The 17,300-nt window shown below is 41.9% G+C and overlaps 1 protein-coding gene across 1 annotated transcript in view; it reads left to right on the forward strand.

The window, feature by feature from the left end:
* Positions 1 to 11,931, forward strand: part of LOC110677205 — a 31,234-nt gene extending 19,303 nt beyond the window's left edge. Inside the window, exon 2 of the mRNA XM_021848189.1 lies at positions 10,299 to 11,931. Within this exon, the coding sequence (XP_021703881.1) occupies positions 10,299 to 11,108 (810 nt within the window). The 3' untranslated portion in view covers positions 11,109 to 11,931. The remainder of the gene's footprint in view (positions 1 to 10,298) is intronic.
* The last annotated feature ends 5,369 nt before the right edge of the window (positions 11,932 to 17,300 follow it).

A 17,300-nucleotide genomic window follows, 5' to 3' on the forward strand; every position in this document is an offset into this window, starting at 1 on the left:
TGGTTCGTTGGAAAGAAATCACAGGTGTTTAAATGAATACCTGCGAAATTTTGTCAACGAACATCAGTCAGATTGGGATGATTGGTTACAATTTTATGCATTTACATATAATACTAGCCCACACACTGATCATGGTTTAACACCATATGAATTGGTTTTTGGAGTTAAAGCAAGAGTACCACACGAAACATACACAGATAGAATTGATCCTGTTTATAATTTTGATCTCTATAGTAAAGAATTAAGATACAAACTTCAAAAGTCACATGAAATAGTTAAACAAAAATTACTTGAACAAAAACAAATACGAAAGGAAATAAATGATCGTTCGATAAACCCATTACAAATCAAGATAGGAGATATAGTTTATTTGCAAAAAGAAAACAGACGTAAATTAGATTCATTTTATTCAGGTCCATATAAAGTAAAATCAATAACAGAACCAAATTGTGAGACCATCAATTTACAAACAAATCAATTATCTTTAGTTCATAAAAATAGGTTAATTAAATCCTAGGAAGTGTTAGTTTTAAAACCGAGCCTAATCTCATAAAAAAATAATGAAAATCAAAAAACAGTAAAAAAATGAGATAGGTCAAAATTCTTAGCGCAAGCTGAGAAGTGAGAAATTCGGATATTTAATTAAGCATTTTTTCTTCTTGTTTTTGAATACATTTACCAATATTCTATCAAAATAATATAATCTAACATTGTAAAGGAGATTGAAACAACATTTTTTTTTTTCATTTATATCACATATGTTGACAAGAATTGAATGTCTTCACTACGTTACGTCATTCACCCAAAGGGGGATGGTGTAGCATGTTTATCTTAACGCATTTCAAAAAGATCATAATTTAAGGATCATGACAGCTTACATTGCTCAACTTCTAGGAAAACATTCCCACACGCAAGTTAGCTGTACTTGCATCTTCAAAGCATTTGGTACATGTCATTTTTCAACTAATCGACTAGGTTTCATTTTTCACAACCCATCGATTATCCACATACCACACAACTTGAGCAACTTATTTTGTTCTCATGACGAAGCGCATTCATGCTGAGAAGCTTCATATTTCAATTCCCATAAAGACAATTTCTACTTTTGCCTTTGCACTGATTTGACCCGACAGTGCAACGGCCCAGCGAACACACATGTAAACGTTTACCCATCCGTTTGGTAAACGCCTTCTTTTAAATTTGTATTCTATGATTGGTTAATTGATATTGGTTGTTTCAGCCTTCTCGTAATATAGTGGAGTACTAGATTAAGCTCGAGGTTAGCTGTAAGATTGACTTCAAAATAAAAGACAGAACATAATCAACAACCATAGAGTCAAGTTGACTAATTCCGATATGTCCTTTATGGTATCATACCAGACGGCCACGCCAACGGCCATTGGCCTACTGGGTGTTATCCTGGTTGGCTTTTGCTGTTTTTGGATTGCCGTCGGTCTTCTCATGCGTTGGCTTTGGTTCGGACTAACTTATCGGAGTGGAAACCCATTGGGATCCTGGGATAACGCGTGTGTCCCTGACGTGCAAAATCGATTTTCCAGCATGCCAGACGGAGTCTACCGAATCAAGTCCAAAGGAGTTGCCATTGATCGTCAACGAGGAGTTTTTCACGCCCTCTACCATGTAACGCGTGGTGGTCTGGTGTACTGGCGAGGGCAGGCAGTTCAACCACACTCTGGTAGTGTGACTGAAGATGTCATCTCTTATGGTGGACCGTGGAATCTGCCAAAGCCTGAACTTGTCAACGAAATTGACGTCCTGGCTTGTCTACCGGACGGCACTGTGGAATATCATAAATATGAGCCCAGCACCATCACCATAGATGGCACTCCCACAATGTTCGTGACAAAAGAAAAAAGCAGTGAAAAGTGAATAATTGCCGGTTGTGACACAAAAAGAAGAAAAGTTAAAAGTGAAATGTCGGATCCCATGAAAGAAGTAAAAGCGCAAGTTGAATACTTCAGGGAGATCGACCGAAAATTCGCGTCTGTAAAAAATACCGAAGACTATAAAAAGTGGATTAAAACTCCACTCGGACCTGGTAAAGTGTCAGAAACCAGAGAATTTAAAGTCGTGCTGTATAAGAACACTCCCAAGCAACAAGACTATTATCAGGTGGTAGAAAAATTATTCCAGTCCAAGATTCCTAAACGCACCAACCGGTGTGAGTAAGCAGTAAATATATAAAAATAAAAAAGATCAGAACACAGTGAATTAAAAAAAACACTCCTCGACACTCAGACCGGCATCAACAGGGCACGAACATCGCTGGGGACAAGACGGAGACCCAATCGCTATGCGAACGAAGTTGGGTTGGCTAATATACGGAAAACTAAGCACTAACAAAGAGAAGCACTTCACAATGGTGAACAAAGAAGAAGACCCACTCCGCAAAATCATGGAGGGATATTTCTCCCTAGAAGATTTTGGAGTAAAAAAGGTCAAGGAACTGCCGCAGTCAGAAAACGATATAAGAGCAAATGAAATCATCAGAAAAACTTTGATGTATAATAATGGCAGATATGAAGTAGGACTACTGTGGAAACAAGATAATCACGAGTTTCCACGTAGCCTTGATGTAGCCTTAAAAAGATTAAACGGGCTCGAAAACAAATTGAAGACAAATCCAGCACTCGAGAAATGGGCCAAGGAAACAATAACAGATTACGTAGCTAAGGGATACGCCAGAAAGTTATCGCCTGTGGAAACGGTTGCGGAGGCTAAACACGTCTATTACCTTCCGCACTTCATCGTCCTAAATAAAAACAAGGATCCGCCAAAGCCAAGATTGGTTTTTGACGCGGCAGCTAAGGTACAAGGGCAATCGCTCAACACGGCGCTTCTATCAGGACCGGACAGTACGACATCAATGTTCGGCATCCTAATCAGATTCAGAGAAGGGAAATACGCCGTGTGCGGGGACATAAAGGAAATGTTCCATCAGGTCAAAATTCGAAAGGAAGACCAGAACGCCCAAAGATTTCTGTGGCGAGATTGTATCCAGAATCGTTATCCGGACATATACGTCATGCAGGTGATGACGTTCGGATCCACCTGTTCACCATCATGCGCTCAAGCAGCAAAAAATCACAATGCAGAGCGCCTAAAGGATGAATTTCCATTAGCCTTGGAACCCATAGTTAACCAACACTACGTAGACGACTATGAAGACAGCTTCAATTCCCTAGAAGCTGCGGTAGAAACCGTTGGTCAGGTGATCAAGGCACATGACAAAGGTGGTTTTTCTATCACCAAATTTTGCTCAAATAGCAAAGAATTACTTGAAACAATTCCACCGGAACGACGCGAACCCGATAGCATGAAGTACTGTGCTATGCACGCATTGATGCAAAGCATACTTCTTCATTAATTAGTCACAGACCCACATGGGCACAAACGAATACCACGGCGAAGCACGCATTAGCAGCTTGTACCGAGGCACTCGAACGGTGCGCATGTTTTGCTGATTCTACTGTTTGAGTCCGTTTATGTTTACATACAAAAGCGGCAATTGCCAAAATATCGTCACCGCCGTCCCAGGCGTCTTTATCTATCCATTAAGTTCAATTAATTGACATTTTCCAAATAAAAGGGACAGAGGTTCCACCACCAGGGCAGTCTTGTTCTGGCCTTCGACTCACTTGTTTCACTGCATTCTAAATGCATACTGAACGTCCCTGTAGCACTCTGGTTCCCAGATACTGCTTATGATCTGAGGTTGGCAACAAGAAAGCAACTCTAAGGGCTAAAAGACCGAAGTCTTTAACCCCCTACTGTTAGTCCCCGGACGGACTTTCAGAGTACCTAGAAAAGGACGACGTTTCAGCGAAGATACTAGGAGTATACTGGAATACGAACAAGGACACTATTGGATACAAAGTTCACCTGAACCGACTACCGATGGAAGTAAATTGCCAGATTAGACGTCCAACGAAACGGGAAGTACTCTCTTTCGTAATGAGCGTTGGGTCTCATCTCCAACGTCACAATACACGGTAGGATACTATTGCAGGACTTACACAAGGAGACAGCAGATTGGGACAACCCAATATCCGAAAAATCTCAAGGAAAATGGAAGGATTGGCTTGAACAAATCAAGGCTACGGAGAGCATCAGAATACCGAGATGGCTTTTGAAGAACACAGGATCACACGTGGAATTACACACCTTCGTCGACGCCTCAGAAAAGGCATTCGCAGCAGTTATCTACTGTCGTACCCAGACAGGAGGAGAACCAAGCGTCACATTGATCGCTGCAAAGTCGAGAGTAGCACCAATCAAGGCACTATCGATTCCAAGATTAGAGCTGCAAGCTGCACTACTAGGAGTACGACTAACAGACACGATAAAAAACGAGACTCGTCTTAAGATAACACAAAATATATTCTGGTCCGACTCGAAAACAGTCCTCGCGTGGATAAATTCGGAACACAGAAGATATAAACCTTTCGTCGCCCACCGGGTTGGTGAAATACTTGACTCAACTACCATGAACCAATGGAGATGGGTACCGACCGCTCAAAATCCCGCGGACGAAGGTACCAAGCCAACAACAAAACAGCCAATATGGGTGTCAGGACCAGAGTTCCTGCGTAAGAAACCCGACCAATGGCCTGAAACCGACACAACGGAAACGACGGAGGAAATACGATACGTCGGAATACACGGAGAAGGGGAAGAAGAAGATAACTATATACAAGAAGAAAAATTCTCCAGTTGGTGGAAACTATTATTCCGGATCTGTATGATGTTGAAAATTATACAGTTCGGAACCAATCGTGCCAAGTTCAATAAGGCACTAACAATGGTGGATAAACTAAAGGCAGAAAATATACTCTACAGAAAGGCCCAGTGCGACATCTATCCAGACGAAGTAAAAGATTTAAAAAATAACAAGTCATTAACAACAATCGGACCGCTCTGTAAACTAACACCGATAATGGACGAGAATGGAGTAATACGCTCCCGCACTAGGCTGGAATACGCGAAGAACATCCCAATATCAGCAAGAATCCCGATTATATTACCAAAGGGACACCACATTACAAACCTGATAATAAGATGGTACCACGAGATGTTCAATCACCAATGTGGCATCTCTGCATCTTCATTCACCCATTCTGCTATCAATATATCAACACATGAATCCTCCAGGGCAAGCACTCTTTGCTTTGCCAAGAATACGAAACCTACTTTCTAGCAAAACAATAAATTACAGAACACACTTGACATTCTTCTGCTTCGACCCACATCTGGTAAAAGTAGAACAATGCTGAATGTGTCTTTTCACCCTTACTCAATTTACAAACATTACCATTACGTCTATGTCTCTTCCGCACCATGTGCGTAACAGACGACGCAACGTTTAATGTTTATGACCAATTGAAATCCGAAGCGGCGAGTTGTTAAAACATCGCCTAGTACATGTTTTCAAAACCTTTTCCTTCGTTCCATGGAAGCTCCAAACTTCTCTGACAAATTCTAGATATAAGCAAACTTCTATGTATAGGTGAAGCAAACTAAACTATGTAACTTTATAAAAACCATTTGAAATGAAATATACGACAGATTCTTACATCAGACACCGTTGAGACTAGTGCCTTCTCCGAAAGTACACACGCCACACCACGCTTAGTATTTGACGCAGCGGCAAAGAACAAGGGAATTTCTCTAAATTCTACACTGTTATCTGGTCCCGATGCTACTACTTCGTCGTTTGGTGTAACCACCAGATTCAGGGAAGGAGCATTTGCTACAGCGGGCGAAACTACGACAGAGGAACGACAAAATAGAAAAGCTTAATCCTAAACCACAAGGGCCAATACAAAAGATAAACAATAAACCAATAACTACCAACCTGCAAACTGAACCTCAAGAGACTAAAAGGGTATTACCCACAAGGAAGCAGATAACGGAGGCAATGAAAGTAAAACGCAAAGATATAAGCAAATTGCCCAAGGTTAAAGACGTGTGTATAGTCAATCACCATAGAGAAGAGTTCTATCACGAGAAGCTAATACATCTTCCTACAACATCGACGGCTAAAAAAGGAGGAAAATTCACAGAAGCAGATTTGGCAAGAACACTAACTAAGCGAAAAATTGACAATCCTGAAACAGAAGTTCCATATACTAACTCGGATAACTATCTGGATAAGGAGAAGGTGAGTTTTAATTCTTGGGGAAAGCGTCGTAAGATCGACATAGACAAGGTAAAGGAATTGCGAGATCAGTGGGAATCAAAACATAAAAAACCAACCCGACCAGTCAACGGTTATTAGAAAACACCATTAACGAACCTCGCAATGATACTACCAAACGACTTCCTAGGATCTCGATGCCAGTAGCCGGAACTCTCAAGGCCTTAATGATGCTGTTTTGTATTGGAACAGTATTTGGATCATTAGACGAGTCACAACCATCCGGTCTGATTGCGTACGACTGGGCAAACCCGGATATCAACATGACGAGCTACTCTTTGCTTGACGTGAATTCGTGAGTCCCTAATGCAAAAAACTTATCTACTGAAGAGTTGCCTATACAGGTACTTCAGAGAAATGCCAAAAGTACTACTATGGTTTATCAATGTAAAGTAATCATCAAGCGAATAGTCAAACACAGTGGTATGCATTCGCATACTTCAGATTATGAGAGACGATACGCTTATATTGTCAAGGAATTCACACCAGAGGAGTGTTATAGGATTCATCAGCTAGGAACACTACCTTTGACCTTCAATGCGGGAATAAGTGAATTGAAGCGTAACTTCACTACCGCGCTGTGCAGCTTCTTATGAAGCAATGAGAATAAAAGAAGACAATCACCTGTGGGGTCTAAGTTCTCTTCTGGACAACGTTGCACCCATTTACTCGGACATTTTTAACTTTGAAGCATAAACCCCGAACGCATTTGTAGTACTAGCTACTATACGAATACATCTCTAGGCGCTGTCGCATAGAAAAACCCCCTTTCGCACTAAAACCGCAAAAACATCAGCATTTTCAACGATGCAACCTTTCGAACTCCAGAGTTCAAACTTGGACCTCCTCGAGATCCACCACCAGTTGGTCTCCGACCAACACCCCTCCGCGCGTACTGACTTAGCTCAGCACGGGCTTTACGTCCCTCCTGAATTCCTGTCCCGCACATTCTGCCAGGCTTACTGTCTGGATTATCAACCCGACCCGAATTCCAAATTGGTTACCGCCGCAAAATCTGCTATCTCATCGATCCCAGGTTTGTGTTACGTGACCTCCCTAAACACCGACTTGTCCCAAACCATCGACATTGTTTCCAAACTCGGCCTTTTCCCCCACAATGACTCGACCAAAAACTTTTATATGCAAGGTAAACTCACCAACTACGGTTCTCATTTTCATATGGAACGAAACCACGCCCCTATTTCCGGTGACGGCCGTGTTGGTTGGAAGTTTTCTTTATTCTCCTTCATTCGCGGTACAATAATCGGTACCGTGTGCTATTTCACCGGCGCCATCGTTGGTTCTCAGCCCGAGTTTCGAGCTGCATATGAAGCTCAGGTCGACGTAGCAAAGACTCTCGATGTCTCCCCGACTAATTACCTTCAGTCTCTTGCTTTGGATGAACTAATTAGTGTAGTAATACAACACCACAATCTCACCCGCTTCATATTTCTACAATGTACATACTCATAAATTAAACACTTCCTCTATTTGACACAGCAACAACCTAAAATCTGACCACCCATATTTGACCTACTGAGAAAGTCTCAGCAGGCCAAGTTTACACAAACTGTATTTTGCCTTCCTTATTATGATACCTTCAAATTGTTACCATATGTGCACAACAAGCACTGTCCGCATTTACGACATCTGTTTATCAAATATACCAAGCGTTGTGCTCACTCCTCGTTCAACCATTCTTTACCACATTAGGTTACCACTTAAGCCTTCTCCGAAATAAAGATTCATTCGTTAACCATCACTCAGTTAGTTAAGTCAAGTTTAATATCCGAAGTCCGGTAACCTATTACAGGACTCATCGAATATATCACAAACCAAGCTGAGAACCAAGTCGTCTCGGCACAGGAGCACTGAAAAGACAATCAACAACAACCAACGAGTCGCTTTGGAGTTCTCAGGGCGCATGGATTCAAAACGATTTTGTTTTTTTGCAGCAGCAAGCAGAGCAAGCAGATAAAATGACTGAAGTCAAAACAGAAATACACGTGACACATGGTGTAATAACCTACCATGGTTATGACACATGTACCATCAAAGCCAATGGCATAGAAATTAAAAGTACATCCGGTGTGATCCCAGGGTGGCATTATGGCCTTATAGATTATGAGTGCGACAAGGTTAGGGGGCAATTGGTCAGTACACTGACATGCCGCAAGTGTGGAATATATTGCACTGACAATGACATGATAGAAGGCTGTCATAGGAATGCTTGTTGGACTCATCGTGGGTGCATTGACTGCAATAATTTGAACAAAGTGACTGGGGCCTCTTATGTCAGCGTAACAACTAGGGTGACCAATGTAAGTGAATCAAAGTGAATCAAAAGTTTAGGTTCAACAAGTGAAACGCATAAACTGTGTTAAAAAGTGTTTGAACAATAAAAAATCTTGGGTTACCTTGTCAGTCTAGGAATTACGAAGATTTATGTGAGCAGTACCCTCACTTGGAGGGATTGCCATTACAAAGTTTTGATAAAATCAGACCAACAATTATGCTTGGACTAAACACAGTTATCTGCTTATAGGTCACGAACATCGTTGGGGAAATCAAGATGAGCCGATAGCGATGCGAACCAAATTAGGTTGGTTGATATACGGAGGGTTGACAACCAACGACGAGAAAAACTATACAATGATGAACCACGAAGACGATACACTTCGTAACATGTTAAATGGATATTTTTCCATTGAGGATTTTGGAGTCAAGAACGTAAAGGAGCTCCCCAAGTCCGAGGACGAAAAAAGGGCCAATGAGATTATTTAAAGGATCTTACGATACAAAGACGGAAGATATGAGATCGGGTTATTATGGAAGCAAGATAATCACGAGTTTCCGTTTAGCAGCGACGTTGCTTTAAAAAGACTCGTAGGATTGGAAAACAAACTGCGACAAGATCCAGGCCTCGAAAAATGGGCAAAGGATACAATAAGAGATTGCGTGGCTAAAGGATATGCTAGAAAATTAGAACCAGTTGAAATGATAAACAAGGTAAAGCACGAGTATTTTTTACCTCACTTCATAATTATCAACAAAAATAAACAACCACCCAAACCGAGGTTGGTCTTTGACGCAGCATCCAAAATACACGGGCATTCGTTCAACTGTGCGTTATTATCTGGACCGGACAGCACAACATCGTTATTCGGAATCCTTATTAGGTTTCGTGAAGGGAAATATGCGATTTGCGGGGACATCAAGGAAATGTTCCCTCAGGTCCGAATCCGAAATGAAGACCAAAACGCTCAAAGATTTTTATGGCGAGACTGCGAGCAACATCGATTCCCAGATATGTATGTTATGCAAGTGATGACTTTTGGATCTACGTGCTCCCCGTCATGCGCTCAAACAGTAAAACAGCTCATAATGATGCGCGTTTGAAAGATAAATACCCATTAGCATTAACACCGATAATTAATCAACATTACGTCGACGATTATGAGGACAGCTTCAATTCGTTAGAAGACGCTATTCAAACCGTTGATCAGGTTATTGAGGCGCACGATGAAGGAGGCTTTTTTATCACCAAATTCTGCTCAAATGATAAACGTCTTCTAGAAACAATACCAACGAAAAGAAGAGATACAGAATCAATGAAGTATCTCGAAAATAAGGAAGACGTGTCTGAAAAAATTCTTGGTGTCTATTGGAACACTAATAAAGATAGCATTGGATTTCAAGTAAAACTTGAGAGATTACCTCGAGAGGTTTACTGTAAAATAAGACGCCCAACGAAAAGAGAAGTCCTTTCATTCGTAATGAGTGTGTTTGACCCACTGGGTCTAATATCTAACATCACGATTCATGGGAAAATACTTATACAAGACCTTCATAAGGAGACATCAGAGTGGGACAAGGAAATATCAGAAAAACAACAGCCAGCATGGGAAAACTGGCTAGAACAAGTAGAAGCATCAAAGTACGTCAGAATTCCAAGATGGCTACTTGAAAATACAGGAAACCAAGTGGAACTGCATACTTTTGTCGATGCTTCAGAAAAAGCATTCGCTGCAGTTGTTTACTGTAGAAGCAATACCGGAGGAACACCAACTAACAAATTAAGGTCCACACCATCATGATGGACGAATGCCACTTTTTGGACCCGATGTCAATAGCGGCCCGGGGAGTGATGGATTACTTAAATATACCATCCAATGCTGGGATAAATGTTGTCTATCTCTCCGCGACGCCACCCGGACAGGCTCCATCAGTTGGCTCGAATTATACGATTCGGGAGTACGCGGCCCCTAGCACTCGAAAACTCAGTTCTGAGTGGTTTGAGAGCATTGTCCGACAGCATGGAGCTGGAAAGACGATAGCGTTCGTCCCATCCCAGGACCAGTCGGAACGGTTTGCGGACTCATCCGCGGGAGCCGTTTCTCTGCATCGGGACAATTTTGAAGAGAATTATGCGAAGGCCCTTGACCCTGAGACAAAAATCATCTATTCGACGGAAATTTCTGAGATGGGAGCCAATTACAACGTTGACCTCGTGATTGACTTGAGAACAGCTGTGAAACCAGTCATACAAAGTGAGGATGAGGTCATCTTGCGAAAGCAGCCCATCACAACATCATCTATGGTGCAGCGACGAGGGCGAACTGGGCAAAATGCCCCAGGTACATATGTTTATCCAGTTGACGCTGCTACCAAGGAGGATCCATATGACTGGGTTTGTTGGCTGGAAGCACAAATGGTGTTAGACCAGCTAAGCAGGATGTGGAGGACGGAGGCGCATGCCTCGCAGCCGAGTGGAGCGGTTTTCCGCGGCCTCGCGGTGGAGGTGAGGAAGGGCTACCTCGAGGATCACATCGTGAACTTCCTAGGTTTAATGCTGTGTCTCCAGGTGATTTCAAACGCCCGGCCACGCTAACGGCCATTGGCCTACTGGGTGTTATCCTGGTTGGCTTTTGCTGTTTTTGGATTGCCGTCGGTCTTCTCATGCGTTGGCTTTGGTTCGGACTAACTTTTCGGAGTGGAAACCCATTGGGATCCTGGGAGAACGCGTGTGTCCCTGACGTGCAAAATCGATTTTCCAGCATGCCAGACGGAGTCTACCGAATCAAGTCCAAAGGAGTTGCCATTGATCGTCAACGGGGTGTTGGGGTTGTAAGACGAGGAGTTTTTCACACCCTCTACCATGTAACGCGTGGTGGTCTTGTGTACTGGCGAGGGCAGGCAGTTCAACCACACTCTGGTAGTGTGACTGAAGATGTCATCTCTTATGGTGGACCGTGGAATCTGCCAAAGCCTGAACTTGTCAACGAAATTGACGTCCTGGCTTGTCTACCGGACGGCACTGTGGAATATCATAAATATGAGCCCAGCACCATCACCATAGATGGCACTCCCACAATGTTCGTGACAAAAGATTTTGGCTTCGGATCTTCAGGATCTCCCTTCTATTTGGAGGGCGAGCCGGTCGGACTTTATGGGTATGGCTTTCAATATAATGGAAAATACCATTCCATAGTCACGACCTATGAGCAAGATCCGAACCAGGTTCATCTTCCAGGCATTGATCTAACGAGCACGGCACAAAGAACATTCATCGATTGGCACCCTGGCAAGGGAAAGACACGGAAATACATTGTTGAAGAGACACTGAAAAACGTGGAGCTCAAGCGGCGCACCCTTATTTTGACCCCCACCCGAGTTGTTATGGAGGAAGTAAGAAAGGCCTTCGGTGAAACGGAATTCAAGATAGGAACAAATGTTGCCTACTGCAAGAACAATGCTGTGACGATCGCCTGCCATGCAACGTTTATGGATTTTGTTAAGAGTAGAGGTGTTGGCCAAATTAAGGTCCACACCATCATGATGGACGAATGCCACTTTTTGGACCCGATGTCAATAGCGGCCCGGGGAGTGATGGATTACTTAAATATACCATCCAATGCTGGGATAAATGTTGTCTATCTCTCCGCGACGCCACCCGGACAGGCTCCATCAGTTGGCTCGAATTATACGATTCGGGAGTACGCGGCCCCGTGGAGCGGTTTTCCGCGGCCTCGCGGTGGAGGTGAGGAAGGGCTACCTCGAGGATCACATCGTGAACTTCCTAGGTTTAATGCTGTGTCTGCAGGTGATTTCAAACGCCCGGCTGTGCTATACACGCATCGACCCAAAACATCCTTCCAGCAGCTATCAGCCAAGCAATAAATACAACACAGAATGTTTTGTCACAAATTGACTAGGTCAGGTCAGCATGGGTGCGATGGCCAACATGCGTAAGCAATTTGCATCAAGGCACTCGAGTGCGCTACATGTTATGCTGACTGCATGTTTACTCGTTGGTGGTCGTCCGTTTGGACGATGCGCTAGGCTCATATTTCAACCCAAATTGTTATTACCAAATATTGTCACCGCCGACGCAGGCATCTTTGCCATTAGCATAAGATTGTATGATTGTATTATTTGTGTTAATGTATTACAGAAAGCCACTAAATAAAAGGAGCTGATGTTCCAATGAAAGAACAGTCTTGTTCTGACTCTGAATCTATGCGTTTCAATGCACCTCTGGTGTATACCGAAACATCCCTCTAGCAACCTGGTAATCAGGTACTGCTAACTATTTAGGAATAGACTAAGATCAGTAACATATCGATGTGCAATACATAGTCCACGGACGGGCTATGAAACGGCCACGCCAACGGCCATTGGCCTACTGGGTGTTATCCTGGTTGGCTTTTGCTGTTTTTGGATTGCCGTCGGTCTTCTCATGCGTTGGCTTTGGTTCGGACTAACTTATCGGAGTGGAAACCCATTGGGATCCTGGGAGAACACGTGTGTCCCTGACGTGCAAGAACAATGCTGTGACGATCGCCTGCCATGCAACGTTTATGGATTTTGTTAAGAGTAGAGGTGTTGGCCAAATTAAGGTCCACACCATCATGATGGACGAATGCCACTTTTTGGACCCGATGTCAATAGCGGCCCGGGGAGTGATGGATTACTTAAATTTACCATTGTCGTGGGTTGAGAACCACTGATCACCGAAACCCACAATCATAAACAAACTCAAAGGCCATCCGCCTGAAACCGACCAATGCACTCGAAAAGTGCAAGATATTGAAATTACAACCATATGCGACAAACGCACCTCAAGTGCCAGAATTATTTCCATTCCTTTTTCCCACCTCCGCGTGAGCCCTACACGGACGGGCAAACGAAATCGAAAGGTTTCAAATTGCATCGCCCTGGCCGGACCACCGAGATACGAATTGCCGAAATAGCAAGATGCACATTTTTGGGCACGGACCACCTAGGCATACAAAATGCCACATTTGCAAAGATGAATAATTTTTAAGTATGGACTCCAGTTGTCTCATTCTCAGCAATAGAAAATAGATTAAGCAGTTAAACATTGTAAGCTTTTGTAACAATATATAAACCCAGAAACGACGAAATAATAAACAGATTCTTACGAACCAGAAACTGGGAAAGGAGTCTCGACTTTTATTGAGTCCTTACTGGTGATAGCTCTCGAGCTCACCATAGTTTGGATACTCTACAAAGAAAAGACCTTCTCCAATATTTCTAAATACCGTAGGATACCACATGGCGACCGTGACAGGTTATCTTTTATCTTTTATAAGACCCTGTAATCCTACGATTCTTCCGCGCGCATCCAAGTATCTATGTCGGTTACCCGTCGGTCGCGCGCATCGAAGTTAAATTAACTGTGTGTCTCAAGTGAAAAGTGATATACACCGTGGAAAAATGGGATGGTTCTCTAGTGACGAAATCACAATAGTGCTGTGTGTCCTCCGCAAGAAAATTATCACCTAACACAGGCAATCGCACTCGCTGTGTTAGCAGGTATTGCCGTTGGGTACATTGTAACGAAAATAGTGGTAAAAGCTCATAAAAATCACACCATAAGAGTAGCGGAAAGAGCAGTTCGCGTTGCTAACGTGTAAAGTGACAATAAAGTTAACAGTGAACACGGGACAAATCCAAAATGAAAGTTTAAGATGGCAGCAAAAGAAAATATTACAATAACATTGAACAGATTAAGAAAATCAATCGCAGTAAAAGTGCCAATAATAGTGAACACAAACTCAAGTTGCTTAAAAGGACTTGTTCAGGCACTAGAACACGAAAAATTAATAACAGTGCTTAAAGTGTACAAAGACTCATGTGTAGTGAAAGTAACAACCGGAATAACCACAATAGAAGTACTACCGCATTTCCAACAAACGAAGAAAAGCCAACTCGCAGTTTGGCGGCAAAAATTTCTACCACGTGGAAAAGGACATTTAATCATCTCAACCAATAAAGGGATGATGTCGGACTGCACTGCAGAACAAAAACAATTAGGTGGTCAAATAGTAGGATTCGTCTACTAAGAAAATACACAAAAATGTTGTTCTCTTCTCTCAAAAAAAAAAAAAAAAAACAAAAACATGTTCAAAAACAAGAAGATTAAGTTCAAGCCATTTGAAGGGAAAACGGTGAATACGCAGTATGAACGATACGACGTTGAACAATATTTCTGCGTAAGAGGTAATTTAGGCGACAAAACAAAAGTGACCCGTTACGAAGAAAAAGAAACAAGAAAAAAAGACGAGTGCATACCGTATTGTTTACAGTTCCGCTCGTTTAAAGCACATGAACGATACCACAGTGAAATAAACAAAAAATTAGACAAAGAAAAAACAAACAAACAATAAGTGCAGTGTCGAAAGCAGAATAATGAGGCCGATATTACAATTTTTGGCTACGAATGTGTACGAGATCAACGCGTTGACAGGTGACGTATTTCACTACGTCAGTTTGACTTACGATGACTTTGAAGCTGACGAGTTAATGAGATCACTACAGCAAGTGCAGCCCCAACCCCAGCAACAGGACGAACACCCATCAACGCCAAGTGCGCCTTCAATGTAACAGATACCAGATGAGCAGCATTTAGTAAGTAATAAGAAATATATCATCAAAAATAGCCCACAGCCCACATGTCATACCTAGAAAAGGTTATTGAAGAAAAAAATCATGAACTATTGATTTTGAAAACAAACTTCGATAAAAACCCTTATCGAAATTACCGTAGAATAACTCTATTGAACAAATTGGTTCAAGCTAAAACTATTTACAATAAAATAATTGAATTAATTACAACAAACGAATTTAAATTAACCGAAAGCAAACTAAACATAAATATTAAACTAAGTCGAAATTTATATTACGAAATCAATCAACTAATTGCCTCAAAACTAAAAAACATCAAAGACAATTTCAAATTTCGTTCAGTGGTGAAAGGTGTGATATTTTGTCTAAGAATAAAAAATTTAACTATACAAAAACAAGCAATGGCTAGTATAATTGAAATTATAAAAGTGGTAACTTCACTTGTACCTATTTATGATGGAAAAGGTGAAAAGCTGGAAAATATTATAGCAGCTTTAGAGGCATGTAAACCTCTAATAAACGATGCCAATCGACAAGCAGCTATTCAAACAATTTTATCTAGATTAGAAAATAAAGCACGTGCAGCAGTAACTGATAATCCTGCTAGCATTGATATAATCATAAACAAATTGAAGGAAAAGTGCACTGTTAAAGTAGCACCAGACACTATATTAGCTAAAATTAACGCAACAAGGCAAAATGGAAATTTTGACAATTTTGCCACTACCATAGAAAAATTAACCATCGATTTAGAAAAAGCTTATCTAGGAGACGAAGTTCCCCTTGATACAGCTACCAAACTTGCAAATAATGCCGGAATAAGAGGTTTAACTAACGGAATAAAAAATGAGTAAACAAAACTGTTGTTGAAAGCCGGACAATTTACCACAATTTCCAAAGCAATTGAAAAAGCCTCAGAACTCGAAGCAGAAAACAATTTGAACAGATCCCCTAGTATCCTACATTACAGTTCCAATCCAGGACCAGGATCAAGAAACCACCAACAAAACAGGCAAAATAACCAAAGGCCAAAGCAACAATCAACCCAAAACTGGTCAAACCAAAACTGGTCACACCAACGATCAACGCAAAACTGGACAAACCAACGACCAATGCAAAACTGGTCCAATAACCAACGACAAAATTGGTCAAATCAACAGCCAAGATTTACCAATAACTACCAGAGGCATAATAACCAAAACTACAGACCAAACAATAATGGATACAACGGTAATAACAGAAATCGTGGACCCAATGTTTATTTTTTGACCCCGGAAAACCAACTGGTCCCCCAGCAGGTACCAGTTGGGGGACAACAACAAAATACCCAAACTCAAAATATCCAACAGCAACAACAGCCACAACAACAACCTCACTTCCAAGTAGCATCAGCAAACATGCATCAACAAAGATAAAAGGAATTTTTAATATCTCTACTGCCCTGTCAAATTTTGTGATTCTGAAAACAGAATCCACGCACTCTGAATGTACTTTCCTAGTAGATTCAGGAGCTGAAATATCAGTCCTAAAGCCCACAAAATTGAAACAGGCAACAAATATCAACAATTCGCATACATGTTCTATAACAGGCATTCAGCCCAACCCCATTGACACACTCGGATCAATCAATTTATCTTTACATCTACCGTATGAAGTTTCAGCAACACACACATTCCATATTATAGCCGAAACTCTTACAATACCCACAACCCCGGATTACGCAGCTACAGGGGCAACTCAATGATAGCATTGTTGATATCTATGAGTCTGTTCGCTATTTGGGCATCAGAGAAAGCCAATTGCCAGGTGGCAGCAGCCGTGATGTCTGTTGCCCTCGTTGTAACAGTGCTCGTTCTTAACAATCGCAGTCAAGAGCTCCACCTGGAGTATGTCGCTCAAGGAAAGACTCCTGAGGGTCTCGTCATTGAGAGAAATCCCGACGGACCCCTAAACTTGCGTGGAAGACATGGGGAAGATGGAATTGAAGTTGATGGGGTTCACGACATGGTGTCCATTCCGGAATTTTTGATGCTATGTTCACTGGGGGCCGTGTTGGTGACAATACATTGGATCTTAAGTGTGTCATTCTTCATTGCTCTGTTCACTACTCCTCTAAAGCACTATCTCGTGTTGATGTTGAGATCAATGAGCG

The sequence above is a fragment of the Aedes aegypti genome, chromosome 2 (genome assembly GCF_002204515.2).
Source record: "Aedes aegypti strain LVP_AGWG chromosome 2, AaegL5.0 Primary Assembly, whole genome shotgun sequence".
In the NCBI taxonomy this organism is placed as follows: domain Eukaryota; kingdom Metazoa; phylum Arthropoda; class Insecta; order Diptera; family Culicidae; genus Aedes; species Aedes aegypti.